Source organism: Ahaetulla prasina, chromosome 2 (genome assembly GCF_028640845.1).
Source record: "Ahaetulla prasina isolate Xishuangbanna chromosome 2, ASM2864084v1, whole genome shotgun sequence".
NCBI classification, from domain to species: Eukaryota; Metazoa; Chordata; class Lepidosauria; order Squamata; family Colubridae; genus Ahaetulla; species Ahaetulla prasina.
The window spans coordinates 90,950,562-90,966,068 of record NC_080540.1 but is presented as its reverse complement, the minus strand read 5'-3'; the positions used below and the strand labels follow the sequence as shown (position 1 = coordinate 90,966,068).

At 37.5% G+C, this 15,507-nt stretch overlaps 1 protein-coding gene across 3 annotated transcripts in view; it reads right to left on the bottom strand.

Moving 5' to 3' along the window:
• MGAT4B (alpha-1,3-mannosyl-glycoprotein 4-beta-N-acetylglucosaminyltransferase B) overlaps positions 1-15,507 on the bottom strand; it is a 113,429-nt gene that overhangs the window by 45,619 nt on the left and 52,303 nt on the right. For all 3 annotated transcript variants that reach the window (XM_058173827.1, XM_058173828.1, XM_058173825.1), the window contains exon 2: positions 1,004-1,183. In XM_058173827.1, the coding sequence (XP_058029810.1) occupies positions 1,004-1,183 (180 nt within the window). The remainder of the gene's footprint in view (positions 1-1,003; positions 1,184-15,507) is intronic.

The following is a 15,507-nucleotide window of genomic DNA, read 5'->3' as shown; positions in this document are numbered from 1 at the left end:
CCCTGGAATGAGATTCCCCCGTGATTCAAATAGCCTTCACCCTACTGGTTTTTCGAAGGCCAGAAGATGTGGCTCTTTTCCCAGGCCTTTAGCAAGGATGACTGGTGCCCCTTTCTTTCTTTCCCTTGTTCCATTTAGGTTTGCTTCTTCACTATTTTGTTCCTTTGTTTTGCATTTTTGTGTATTATTGTTTTTGGATCTTTTTTTTAACCCTCTGTAATCCACCCAAGAGTTGCTGAGAGTCAGGAGGAATATAAATTTAATGTTATTATTATACACACAACAATGTATTATTAAAGCACACAGGGGCAAGAAAACTTTTCTGTGCAAAAGGGGGATTGTTTACAAGTTCTCTTTAGAGACCAGCTGGCTAAAGCTATTGAGAAAAATGATATACAAAACCAGGAAAGCTTCAGCAGAAATAGAAATCAGGCAACAGTGTTCACACAAAACTAACGCTATAACAGCACAGCTATGAATGATTTTGCTGCAAAAAGCTATGGACCTTGAGATGGGATCTTAAATGGAATAGCCTCCCTCTGCAACATCTACAACATCAAAAGCCTGACTAGGTGGCTCAGTGGATAAGACGCTGAGCTTGTCGATCAGAAAGGTCAGCAGTTTGGCGGTTCGAATCCCTAGTACAGGTCTCCTGCATGAGCAGGGGGTTGGACTAGATGACCTCCAAGGTCCCTTCCAACTCTGTTACTGTTAACATCAGTCTGCATGTTCGTAATGATTCTATATGTTTTCACTGGACCAAGAACATTTTAAATAATTTTCACATCATTTCATGCATGGCGAGTATCATGAATCAATGCATATTCATAAACTTTAAGCCCCCATCATTACATTCAGTGACCTACAAAACATCCGCATAGCAAATGCTCTTTGCTGGCCAGCCACTGCTGGTGCTTCCAGGCTTGATGGATTCCAATTGCCAGACCTTCCAGCCTTTGGCATCAGGTTGAGGCAGACTCATCTTTTTAAAAGCCGGATTTACCAGATAAACTGCTCCACGTCCGATTTATGTCCCGTAGGGCTTGCTTTTCGGAGATGGCTCTCTTTATTTCATCTAGGACTACATTCAGCTCCTTCGACCGCTTGAGGCTTTCCTGTTCTGCAGCATGCAAACGGTCTCTTAGTGCTAGGAACTCTCGCTGATAGATGTCCACAACGTCACCTGAAATGAAATGAGAAAGAGGTAGCACTGTTGCAAATGGAAGGAAGATTATTTTGGGGAGTAATGTTAAACAATGTACAGTTTTGCTAGTTTTTAATATTCTTTCCAAGGAGGAAGGATGGAGCAGGAAGGAGCAAAACATCTTTTTTCTTCTGCTAATGTAGAAAGAATAAATATATTTTGGCCCAGAGAGGACATACTAATTAGGGCAATGTGTTTCCAACTCAGGTAACTTCTAATAAATATATTAGATTCAAAAAAAAATCTAATATATGTTATTCTATTCAAGTTTTGTGCTTCTAGGCATAAGTTCATATATTGCAAATCATTTAAAAAACAGCCCACAACAAAGTTATACTGTAGTTAAATGGTTATATATAAACCAGATTCCTTTGAAAGTCACCTTGACCAGCAGGCTTGGTCAAGGCAAATATATATAATTGCTCTGTCAGAGTACTTATGGGGGGAAAAGAGAGAAGCACAATTACATATTGCACTCACTTTATTCATTTATTTAACTATTAATGGTGTACAGGGCCAGTTATTGGTTCATGCACAGTTAATTGCAACAGGCTGAGTATAGAGAGGAAAATAGTAGCGTGCACAGCTGAGGAAAAGAATATAGTTAGAACTGATTTTGGATTATCTATGAGCATCCCAAATAAGCAGATAAATATCTTCACATAAATAAAGCAGCATCTAAGCACAAATTGCCCTGTTTATATGAGCATATATTCAGTTAATACACAATATATTGATGTATGGACAGGTCTATTGATGCTGTATAAGAGACAAGATTGTACCCTTTCTAGCAAATCCTAACATTTTTAATTTGTCAAAAGAAATATTTCAGAAAATACTAAATGGTAACTAATTCAATATTCCTAATTTCTCTTGTATTAAGTTCAAGAAGAGTGATGATGTTATTGAGTTCTTTTTTAATCAAAAGGAAATGTTGTTCAAAAAAAGACAGATAAAGGAGAAACCCCCATACGATACTGCAAATATTCTTTTGGCTTTCCCATGACAGGAAATTCATTCTGTAAAACTCATGATGTTTTGAGGAGTCAATACAGACCTATACTTGAAATAAGGATTAACTTTTCAAAAGTGTTCTAAAGTTAAACTAGTTCTTATATATTCAAAAGAGGATTTCCTTGTTACAATTATATTGTAATTATTATTGCTGTAGCACAAGTGTGCTTGAGAGTAGCTTTTGGGAAATCACAAAAATAGTCTCTGCAAAAAAAATCTAAACAGTCTGTTGTTTATTTCCTAAAGTTATGATAACCTGTGTACAACTTGGAAGTCCAGGATTTTAGCAAAGAGCAGTTTAAGAAAGAAGGGGGGAAAAACCAAAGGGCTAAAATAAAATTCTAGGCAAAGATTTTAATATAAAAAATGTACAAGAGTAAAAAAAAAACAAAAAAACCAAGAATCCATCATTCCACCATCAGTATTCTGGGGTGGGTTAGCTGTGGCTTAAAAAACTGGAGGTGGAAGGTGTGTTTTCCAGCTATGTATGAAGTGACAGCTGCTTCACAAGTAGGCCAGCATAAATAATTAAAGGACCTCAGACTGCCCCCTTAACCAGATGGTTCACAAGGTAGCTTTTGGAGAAAGAAAATCAATGAATGGAGTGAGCATTTAATTATTATTGTAGACTGTTAAGGATTCTCCTAACTGTGGTAAATAAAACCCTACCATTGATTTAGCCAGAGGAACATGATGAGCAAAATCAAATTCACATTACTTTTCAGCAGGTGATAGCAGATCAGCTGCAACTCCTCTCAGTCTTGATTTCATGGTTTACAGTCTTCCTTTTTATCTCCGTTCCTTCTTTCCTGACTTAAATTTAGCCATGAGTGAAAACCAGAAGATGGCTCTGCCCAGACACCACTGGCATAGAAAAAGGAAGTATACCTCATTCAACGCATTTATGACCAAGGTAATACTATGTAATGAAGCACAATCCGATACTTGGTAGCTTCAGCAAGGTTCATAGTTGGCAAAAAATGTTATTAACACATTAGTCCTTCTTATCCCATGTTTCCCTGAAAATAAGACTGGTTCTTATTTTATATCAATTACTTATATCAATTTTTGCTACAAAAGATTCATTAGGGCTTATTTTCCAGTTAGGTCTTATTTTGGGGGGAAATACGGTACTAAATGTGTCTGGCTGACAGATCTTAACTGGGGCTTATTTTGGGGGTAAGGCTTATATTAGAAGCACTCTGAAAAATCATGCTAGGGCTTATTTTCTGGTTGGGTATTATTTTTGGGAAAACACAGCAGTTTAAGAGCTATTCATCCATAAATAGAATGGTAAAGAAGTTTATTATTGGTGAAATATTTCTAACATTGACTGTCATATTGTTTGTTTGTTTATTTGTTTATCTGCCTATCTTAGAACGCAACTGTTCGAAGCTCACAACAAAACCTAAATATTTAAAAAAAACCATAAAAACCAGAACAAAAATACAATGCTTCAGGCACCCAACAAGCTATGTGCTATCCCACTTCACTCTACCTCAGTGTCCATTTGGATTGGAGCTTGCTCTTTATTGTCTTTCAGAAGGCTAAAAAGGTGGGGACGTGCCAGATTGCTGCATGAAGAGTATTCACATACCTATCTCATATCAACTCTGCCCAGGACCACAGAGAATGCCTAATGAAAACCTCCACTAACAAGTACCGTGACAAGAGAGGCTGAAGCAGGCATTCTCTGTGTGGGTTATCCTCCCCCCCCCCCACGTGTCCTCCTCAGGCAAGGGAGGTTCTCATTCTCATTCTTTCTGGAGACTTGTAAACATCTGATTATTCCAGAAATGCTTTGCAACCTGAAAGCAGAAAGCTAGCATAAGAAGTGCTATATTACTTGTAATTTTTAAACTATTTTTGTATACTGCTTAGAGTCTTAGTTTGAGCTATTTGGGAAAATCCATAAATAAAATATTAAGAAAATCAGTTCTTCATGAGTACAAAAGAAAGTGGCTCTTCATAATATTCAAATAACATAACATAATAACAGAGTTGGAAGGGACCTTGGAGGTCTTCTAGTCCAAACCCCTGCCCAGGCAGGAAACTCTACACCATTTCAGACAAATGGCTATCCAACATTTTCTTAAAAATTTCCAGTGTTGGAGCATTCACAACTTCTGCAGGCAAGTTGTTCCACTTATTGATTGTTCTAACTGTGAGGAAATTTCTCCTTAGTTCTAAGTTGCTTCTCTCCTTGATTAGTTTCCACCCATTGCTTCTTGTTCTACCCTCAGGTGCTTTGGAGAATAGTTTGACTCTTCACGTGATCTTGATTCTATTCCTCTGTTTATGCAGCCCAGAACTGTGTTGGCTTTTTTGGCAGCTGCTGCACACTGCTGGCTTATATCTAAATGGCTGTCCACTAGGACTCCAAGATCCTTCTCACAGTTACTACTATTGAGCAAGGTACCACATATACGGTACCTGTGCATTTTGGGTTTTTTTTGCCTAAATGTAGAACCTTACTTTTTTCACTGTTGAATTTCATTTTGTTAGTTAGCGCCCAATGGTCTGTCAAGATCCTTCTGTATCTTGAACCTATCTTCTGGAGTGTTGGCTATTCCTGCCAGCTTGGTGTCATCTGCAAATTTGATGAGTTCCCCATCTATCCCCTCGTCATTGATGAAGATGTTGAAGAGTACTGGGCCTAAAACAGAGCCTTGGGGTACTCCACTGCATACTTCCCTCCATGTGGATGTAGTTCCATTGAGGACTACACGTTGAGTGCGGTTGGTCAGCCAGTTACGAATCCATCTGGTGGTGGTGCTGTCTAACCCACATTTTTCTACTTTATCTAGTAGTAGGTTATGGTCTACTTTATCAAATGCTTTGCTGAAGTCCAAGTAAATTATATGGACAGCATTCCTCTGGTCCACTAATTTTGTCATTTTGTCAAATTAATTAGCTTAAATTAGTGAAGTTGCTAACTTGACTCACAAGATAAATTTTTGAATCTTAAAAATTGATACTGCTTTTATTAGAGCAATACAGTAATATTTACTTGACGGAATTTTTGTAGAAAAATGGACTCTGAAATAAAGTCAAGAATGCTATTTTTTTCACTTCCAGATCTCTTATACAAATCCTTGAAAGAGTACAGTAGCACAAATCAAGATTATTTATCAACATAAAAAAGTCTCAAACCCTTTAGAAGATCTACAGCACATAGAGAATGGAAAAGTAACTGATTATCAGTCATGCATTGTCTGCCTGTTTCAACATAGTGTATTTTTCATTTTTTTTTTTAAATTTACATTTATATCCCGCCCTTCTCCGAAGACTCAGGGCGGCTTACAGTGTGTTTAAACTGCAAAGCTGAGATACCTACCAAAAGATTTCCTTTCATTAACTATAGTAGACACACATCAAATGTGATACTCTGCTGGTTTTAAAGGTTTTAATCTGGAAGAGCCAACTCCTGATCTCCTAGCTCTAGTTTATTTTTGTTTGAATAGGTTTCACTGAAGAATTCTTACAAAGTTAAAAGGATAAACATAAAACAATATAAAGAAACAATTAGAAAAGAATAAAGTGTTAAAAGTCTGTAAAGAGTGAAAAAATAGAAAACAAAAAACAAAAATAGGCGAAGAAGCATCTTCTAATTGTCACAGCAATTATAAACGTTTAAAACCATTCGTCCTTTTTAAAATTATAAAATAATGTTTGCTTTGAATACAGAGCAGATATTAATTATAGGTAAAAGGTAAAGGTAAAGGTTCCCCTCCCACATACGTACTAGTCGTTGCAGACTCTAGGGGGCAGTGCTCATCTCCGTTTCAAAGACGAAGAGCCAGCGCTGTCCGAAGACATCTCCATGGTCATGTGGCCGGCATGACTCAATGCCAAAGGCGCACGGAACGCTGTTACCTTCCCACCAAAAGTGGTCCCTTTTTTTCTACTTGCATTTTTACGTGCTTTTGAAACTGCTAGGTTGGCAGAAGCTGGGACAAGTAACGGGCGCTCACCCCGTTACATGGCAGCACTAGGGATTCAAACCGCTGAGCTGCCGACCTTTCGATTGACAAGCTCAACGTCCTAGCCCCTGAGCCACCACGTCCCTTAGAGGTAGTACTGAAATTATAGAAGATAGCATAAACCCTGTTTTTTTTCTGTGTCATTGTTCCATGCCACATGGCAAACAACAGAGATGAAAAATTTCTCTTGCTTACTGTAATGCTGGACTTATATCCCTGAAATTGTTTTGAACATTCATGTATATAAGCCAGCATTTTCAAAATCTTAAGATAAATCTTTGGCTAAATTTTTGCAAAGTACACAGTTTACACTTGACCCAATTGCCTTCTTTTCCAAATTGGCATATTCAACAATTCCCATTTATTTTTACTAAGGTGTACTGTATACAGTGATTGGACGAAACCTGAATTATCCTTCTGTTCACTGGACAACAATTAACTTCTTCTTCTAGTAGGAAAACAGGGCTAAGGAGAAATTGCTACTATCCTGGGAGTGACAGGAATCGACTTGAACTATGTTGATGTTTGGTTATAAGCAACAAATCACCACAATACTCAAAAAACAGAAAATTATTTTCCATCTTTTATAGACAATTCCCTCCTTTTCTTTGGAAAGGGGTCTACTGGTAAACAGAAGGAATCTTATGGTAAATCCAATTATCCTTCTAGGTTTCTGAAGTAAGTTGATATTTTATTACAGGGATATGTCACAATCATATTTCTCTAGCAATGAGGCAGGGGTGAAATCCAGCAGGTTCTGACAGGTTCTGGAGAACCAGTAGCAGAAATTTTTAGCAGTTCAGAGAACTGGCACATACCACCTCTGGCTGGCCCCACAGTGGGGTGGGAATGGAGATTTTGCACTATCCTTCCCCTGGAGTGGGGTGGGAATGGAGATTTTGCACTAGCCTTCCCCTGCCATGCCTAAGCCACGCCTACCACACTACACCACGCCCACCAAGCCACGCCCACAGAACCAGTAGTAAAAAAAATTGGATTTCAACACTGCAATGAGGGCTGAGGAATTTATTATAGCACATTTTACAATTATTGTTGCATCTGTAATGGTGTACGTGAGAATGACCTTGGGAGACAGGAGGAAGTTCCGCAGCCTAGGCAATAGTCTGGTAAGAGGCAGCTCAGTCCTAATTTTGGAAGCATGGGAGGCATTTCAAACGGGATTCTCCCAAACTTTCTTGACATTAAAAGAAGAGGAGAGGAGAAATACTTTCAGTCTTGCAAGACTCTTCGATGTAACCTTACAATAAATTGGATTATAGGTCATCCTTGAGTTACAATTGCAATTGGGATTGCCGACACTAAGCAATATGGTTGTAGAGTATGTGACTGCATACTTAGTGACTTAGCAACATATAACCCAAGATCCATAGGTCATTAAGCAGAAGAAGCCCCAGATAAGAAAGTGGGGGCTGCCACAGGGGGTTGGGGGAGGCCCTGGGTGTCCTGGCGGAAGCTGTATACAAGTTGGGGCAGAGGGTTGCTGCAGTGCAGTGCAAGTGGCATGAATCAGGAAGACTGGGGAAGGAGGGTGTGGTGTACATGTGCAAGCATAGAGATGTTGCTACTAGTCAAACATTCTTTTTTCTAAGACCTAATGATGGAGTATTGGCCAGCCCTCCTGGGCCTAAGACACAAAAAAGCTGATAGAAGGGTTTTCTGGATGTACTTGAAATATATTTTACATATCCTATACATGTCTGACTTTTATAAAACATGTTCCTAAGCATAAGATAGAATTGGATGGAAATTAGGTAGTATAGTTTTTTTTGCGACAAAGAAATATGAGCTCACTTTAGATCATTACTAAGTGGTAATGCCTCTAGCTCCTGTATTCTCCTGGTGTTCTGTCCCCCTCCCCACTCCACACAGAAGAACACAGGAGCGAGCGTCTAACAGTCATTTATTCTACAACCGACCTGAATTTCCTTTGTGGATAAAAGACTTGGCAGCTACAGTTCAAATGCCTGCCAAGTTCCTTATCACTGGCAGGGACGGGAGTCCACGTGTCTATAGGCCGTTGCCAGGGCAGCCAAGAGTTCTCAGAATAATTCCTTCACACAGTCCAGGCCTTAATTCAAAAACAACTGATCCGAAGTTCATGCTTTGTAGTTTTTGTCCATCACAGGGGCTAGAGAGCAACTCCACCCGCTTTTATCCTCTGTCAGGTGTGGCTCAGTGACTCAGCAATCTCTGGGTCTGCCACACCTCTTCCTTTGCTGCGCGCGCCTCTCCTTCTGACGCTGCCTGGGATCAATCCAGGATTGAACTTCCTCATCCTCTGTCTGTGGGGGCTCCAACACGCCTTCTTCCTGGCCTTCAGCTGGCACCTGAGGAATTGCCAGAAAGGAGGGACCTGGAGAGGGAGGCCTTGTTGGCTCCTCCCCCTCACTCTCAGAGTCATCCTCCTCCATGAGGACAGGCTCGGGAGCTGGAGTCACAACACCTGGTTAATATTATAGTCACCAAGAACATTGTTTTCCTCATTAGTACTATAACTGGGATCTGCTAGATGACTTGCATAATGAACTAAGAGTCCTGAGTCCTCCGGGAGATAGGGCGGTATAAAAATTTGATTAAATAAAATAAATAAGGTAATAATGTATATAACAGAGAGAAATAAGGGTGAGTGTGTAGGGATGTGAGAAGTAGAATTCCTAGGGAACATAGTCCTTTCAGAAACTGCACTTGCGCGAAATGCTAAGCTCAAATGGGATGTGAATTTTTGTGGTCCTGCCTGGGCAGACCTGCAGTCAATGTTTAGCATACTGTATGAACCAGGCCATCAGTTTAAACTATAATATGTTTTATTTCTTTTCTTTATAGTATATTGCACGAACATAGGTATGGGATTTCGTTAAGCCACTTTAGCCATTATGAATCCAGAATGAAACTAGAGCTAAATTTGGTGATATAGTTTGAAGAAATGTATTATTGAGCAGTATACAGAACTGTACTCTAGCACCCAAAATATACAACAAGGTGTGTATGTGTGTGAAAAAATACAAAATATGTCTAAAATACCCAAAAGAAGAGCATTTTTAAATGTCAAGTACAATACTAAAGAAGGGTTTTTTTCAATCACAGAATAAACTACTTCAAGAAAGAGTCTATACATACAAAGAGATCTGGAGCACATCAGGCAAAGTATTTTGCAAGTTAGTGAATGAACTGTACCGACTTGAAAACCTACGCATCTGACATTGTTCCAGGTTTTGTAGCTTGGCACATTTGCTACTTAGCTTTTAGTGCCTTGAATTTCAAAGCAAACATTGACCAAAATATCTCCAGCCACCTGGCTAATATATTACTGAACTGTTTACACAAAAAGACCTGGCAGACCTCGGACCCTGAAGGAATAGTCTTTCAGTAGGATCAAGAACTCTGCCCAAGGCAATAGAGCAGTGTCTTTGATCTAAATTCTTCATACCTAATTATTGATCTTTCTTCATTTCATATATACTTTATTTAAACATATTAAACAGTCCAGGTGAAAACATTGCAGTTGCAATCTCCTGGCCTGTTTCAGAAATATTAACCTCAATTTAATAAAACTTCCAAAAATAGATCATCTGGACCGTTACAGAAAATTTAAAACACATGACAGGGAAAATTCAGTAACCACAACCAGCAAAAACAATAATGAACAGCTCATTATACTTTTCAGTCCTGTTGCATGGTGTTTAATGTACACTTTTGCCAAATTAATATCTGGTACAGTGATATAACAGGGTTAAAAATCAGGAGCCAGACACAGAAGTTGACTCTTGTCTACCACTTCCTCTTCCAGCCTTTCCTCCATAATGGCAAAATATCAGTATCTATCACTTTCCAATTAAGTATAGCTTCCTCTCAGACAGATTAAAAGAAGAGTTTGAATAATATGCAAAGGACAGTAAGCTTACATTTAAATAGTGTTATAAAAACTGTAATAGAGAAAAGGGCTGAGAATGGCAGAAAGTAGCTTGTCTCCAATCAACCAGCAGCTTCATGACTAAGGCAATGACAAAGTGGAGAACTTCATGCTTTTGCTGGAATCAGCTGGTATAGCCCTAGGCAAGCTTGTTTCTGAGAATGCCTCAGGAACATCTCAGGGTTTGTCCCTTGAAAACATTGAACTATAACTTAAAAAGACAATTATGTAAACTTTAAGACGTTTTAAACAATGAAGTTGCAATTTCAAGGCATTCACAAGTCAAGTAGGATTTAAGAAGAGTCAAAAGTTCATGAATTAATCCAACTATACTCAGTAGGAATCTAGGCTGCTTGTTCAAGGCCAGAAACAGATTTTATGCAAAGAACTTCTTAAAAACCCCTCTGTTCAGTTAGGTAATCGTAACGTATTTTATGCTTCAGCATTAAATTTGGACCAGGTAATTTAGACAAACCAAAAAACATAATGTATTATTTGTGTCTCAAAGGTAATCACCTCAAATAAACCCATTTTTAGAAGTAATGAAAACATTATTGCATTATTATTTTGAGCTAGAAAGCAAACCCTAGCTAGCTGTCCAAAGACAGTTCTGCGTGCATTTTCTGCTGAAAGAAATCCTACAAAGCTAAAGCCTGAATACGGAGGTTAGATTTCAGTGGAATTGTCAATTTTCTTGAAACTCAAGGAATTACTTTACAGTAATAAATTAGATACGTAAGTCATCACTATTCTTCCTCCAGCTTATGAAAATATCGTCAAGCTGTTCTTAATAGTTTTAGCTATTTTTTTCCAATGCTATTGTATAAGAGCAAGAAGAAAAGTCTGTAAAAAAGTCATGTATAATACAATTTTAGTACATTGGTGCACATTGTACTAACCAATATACCATTCAAATGACTGACAAGAATTTCTCTATATTTTCAATCAACAAAATGTTTTTCAAACATCTCTCATTAATCTTCAAGCCTACTGAAGTACAGTATGATTAAGACAGTGCCAAGGACAGCCATACATTACCTTACCCAAATGCCATTTCATACTTTATACTTATACAAAGATTTCATGAATGAGCAATGTAACAGTAGTAAAGTATACATACAGAAATGCAGTTTTGGCATATAAAAATTACCGAAGACGGAGTGCCCCATTCATGGAACCTATCAGTACAGCTTCCTACAAAAATGCTTACACTTTTTGTACAGATACACTTCTTGCCTCGAAGTTTAGCATACAAAAGGCCTAAAACTGATGAGAACATATGTACAAGCTTGGGTTACTATATCTGAATTAGTTTACCCTCCAGATCATGATAGATAGAGCTGCTGTCTATGAGATATTATTGCAATCAAATCAGAATAGAGTTGGAAGGGAATTGGAAGTCTTCTAGTCTAACCCCCGATCAAGCAGGAGATCCTATACAATTTCAGACAAGTGACTGTCCAGTCTCTTCTTAAAAACCTCCAGTGATGAAGCACCAACCATGTCTGAAGGCAAGCTATTCCGCTGGTTAATTGTCCTCACTGTCAGGAAGTGTTTCCTTAATTCCAGGTTGCTTCTCTCCTTGATTAGTTAGCATCCATTGTTTCTTGTCTGGCCTACAGGTGCTTTGGTAAATAAGTTGACCACCTCCTCTTTGTGGCAAACTCTCAGATCATGTTCCCCCCAGTCCTTTTTTTCCCTTGGCTAGTCAACCCAAATCCTGCATATGTTTTAGTCTCCAAGCCTTTAATTATCTTAGTTGCTCTTCTTTGCACTTTCTCCAAAGTCTCAACATCTTTTTTGTAACACAGTGACCAAAACTGGGTGCAGTATTCCAGGTGTGGTCTTACTAAGGCTTAATAAGGTGGCATTAATACATCATGTGATTTTGATTCTATGCCGCTATTTAAACAACCAAGGATTGTATTAGTTTTTCTAGCTGCTGCCACACACTGCTGGCTCATATTTAAGTGATCGTCCACTAGGACTCCGAGGTCACTCTCATAGTTATTGTTTTTGAGTCAGGTTTTGCCTAATTTGTACTTGTACCATTGGTTTTTCCTGCCCAAGTGTAAAACCTTGCTTTTTTCCTCATTAAATTTCATGTTGTTGGATAGGGTCGATTGTTCAAGTCTGTCAAGATCTTTTTGGATCCTGAAGTTGTCTTCTGAGGTTTTGGCTATTGCTGCCAGCTTAGTGTCATCTAAGGACAAGTTGTTGAGTATGGTTTGTCAGCCAGTTACAAATCCATCTGGTGGTGATACTGTCTATCCCACATTTTTCTAGCTTACCAATAAGTAGTTTGTCATCTAATTTGTTGAATGCTGTGCTGAAGTCTAAGTATACTATCTCCACAACATTTCGCTGGTCTACTAATTTAGTCAAGTTGGTCTACTAATTTAGTCAAGTTGCAAGTTGCACAGGACAGACACAGTAAGGCAAATGTAAGAGAAATAATGTATCTTATATTAGAATATACTTCCAAAACAGCACACGTATAAATGGGTTTAATTTAATCTTAAAAGATAACTTCTGCTATCTTTCATGCTAGACTTCGTTATAACCATAGTGCTCTCTAGATATCTACGACTGCAATACACAAAATCCAGTCCACTGGCCATTCTGACTATAAAGGACATAGGAACATTTGGAGAGTCCATTATTATCTAAATGATTATAAATTAAGATCCATTTAGTTTGATGATACTAAAAAAAGTCTTTTTTCTTTGGTTGGATATCTTGAAACAGCATTATTAGCTCTTCATTGAAAGTATCATTATTCAAGCAATTCAAAAGATTTTGTTTTCTGGTCTTAATTTGATTAGGGATTAAAACATACTGGGAAGATACAGTTGGACCTAGAAAAATGCTGGTCATCAAAATAAAAGAAAGATGAATATTGACATTGAAAACTTAGTCATTTGCACCATTCTGAATAACCTGTCCTAATTTGACACCCTCCAGATATATTGAACCCAAACATACCCTGTTTTTGCCATCACTACTGATTTTAAATAAAAATGATGTATTAGGGTAATTGGTAACAGCCTAGAAAAAGCACACTTTTTAAAAAAGTTTTAAAAACTAAATGTAAAACAAGACATTAAAATTAGAAAAATCTCCATTTTTCTTGGCTCTAAATGCTCTATAAAAATATAGCGGTACATCTATGTAGAATTGTACATAGACAGTAGATTATGGTATCATGGCAATGTATTTATTTCAGAAAAGTTAGTGCTCAGCCAGTGACTCACTACAAAGTCTACAAAAAGGGAACACAGTCTCAAATCAAATGTTACCTTCAGCTGGAAGTGATGAAGAATTTGGAATAAACCATTCCAGAAATGTGAAAGAGGTAGAATTCCTAAGGCTCTGCAAGTACATGTTACATCAGTTGGAAATAGAATGACATAGTGAAAATGACGGAGCAAACACAGATTTAAGAAAAGTTAGTATATAGATTCAAATTAAATTAAATTAAATTTTAAACAAGAAAATCTGACCTTTGAAAATATCACAAGTTGAATAGTCTCTCTCCCCAACCTCTCCTAAATACTTGTTAAACTTCAAAATTACTGAATAATTTTTTTACTTTTGAAAACTCCTGACATTCTACAGACTGTTGTAATATGTTTAGCAGACCTCATTTAAAAGAGGATATTTTTCCAGAAAGAAAACCCCCTCTGTCTAAGACTGTTCTGAAATGGCCATTTTCCATGAGCAAGAATGCATTTTAAAAATTCAATCATTCAAAAGGAAAGAAATCTTCTTAATTTATAGACACAAAGTATATTAAAGCAAACCAGGAACATCCTGTACAGGCAAAGAATAATATCAGTGCTTGCCTATTATCCCAGAATATTAATTTCACATGAGAATGTGTTGGTATATTAAATGTTTGGTAATACTAGTTGTGCAAGGTATTTGGCATTTTCTACTTGAGCATTTACAAGTGGATATTAGCAGGCATTAAATTTTCAAGTAACTATTTCTTTAGTTTCAGTGCAATCATAACAAAGAGAAATGAAGTATTGGTTTGAGTTGAGTGTATTTATTTGAAAAGTAAACTATTTTTTCCTAAATAATGTTCCCAAATGGAAGGATTATTTTAGATTAACTGAGAATATAGGAAGAGGGACAGAAATAGGTTTGTAGTATTTACTTTGGTGGGAGAGTAATCTTAATTTCTCCATTTTCTTCCATGGGATATAATTTTTAGTGCTACACATATTCTGGTAAACATTAAATTAAATTAAATTAAATTAAATTAAATTAAATTAAATTAAATTAAATTAAATTAAATTAAAGAATAAAAATATTCTGGTAACTAAGCATGCAGCCTATCAGTGCTGTACGACATGCACAATAATAAAAAAAAAGCAATACAAAGCTATAGCATGAAATGTTTAAAGTAGCACTGGAGAATGACAATACAGCCTACAGAACAGTCTTTACTACTAATCTAAAGCTGTGCAAGCAACTTCTAATATTATTGCTCTTTTGGTGTTCAAGCAATGCAAAAACAAAAAAGGGACAAAAGCAACAAACAAACCAAAAAAATCCACCCTGAAGTGTTACAATTTATTTTTCTATCATGGAGATCACTATTGTGGAAAAGAATTTACCCAATGAATTCTGTTTGTTGTAGACCTGTTAATTAAGTAGAGCAGCTAAAAGCCCACAGTTAAAAGACAATTGTCAATTCTTGTAATACAGGTTAAATTGACTCTTGTCTTGTTCAATATATCTCTTATATGTATAATTGCTAGCTTTGTTTGCTTCCTGCCAAAGTATGCAACTTCAATTTTCTATTAATTTATCTAGAAACATTTCCTGAATTTAAGGCAATGCTATCTGTTTTGCTGGCACCAGATTGGTTACAGGATGAACTGTGAGAGGCAGAATGGCTAACAATATGGACTGAAGCATTCTTGCCTGACATGCTAGTTATACATTAGAAACTTACATTCCAGGAATAGTTAGAGCAGGGGTGTCCAAACTTGGTCCCTTTAAGACTTGTGGACTTCAACTCCCAGAGTCCCTCAGCCAGCAAAGCTTGAGAGGTTGAGAGTAGCCAAGCATCCCAAATGTAACTTTGGGAAGATCCCTCCCTTAAAGGAATAAGGTGGCTATATCCTCATAAAAGTCTTATATAGCAATAGTATTTAGACTTATATGCCGCTCCATAGTGCTTTACAAGACACTTTGAGCAGTTTACAAATGTCAGCATATTGCCCCCAACAATCTGGGGCCTCATTTTACCAACCTTGAAAGGATGGAAGGCTGAGTCTACCTTGACCCCATCAGAATCAAACTCCAGGCTGTGGGCAGAGAGTCAGCCTGTAATACCGCATTCTATGGGCTTCTATACCAGG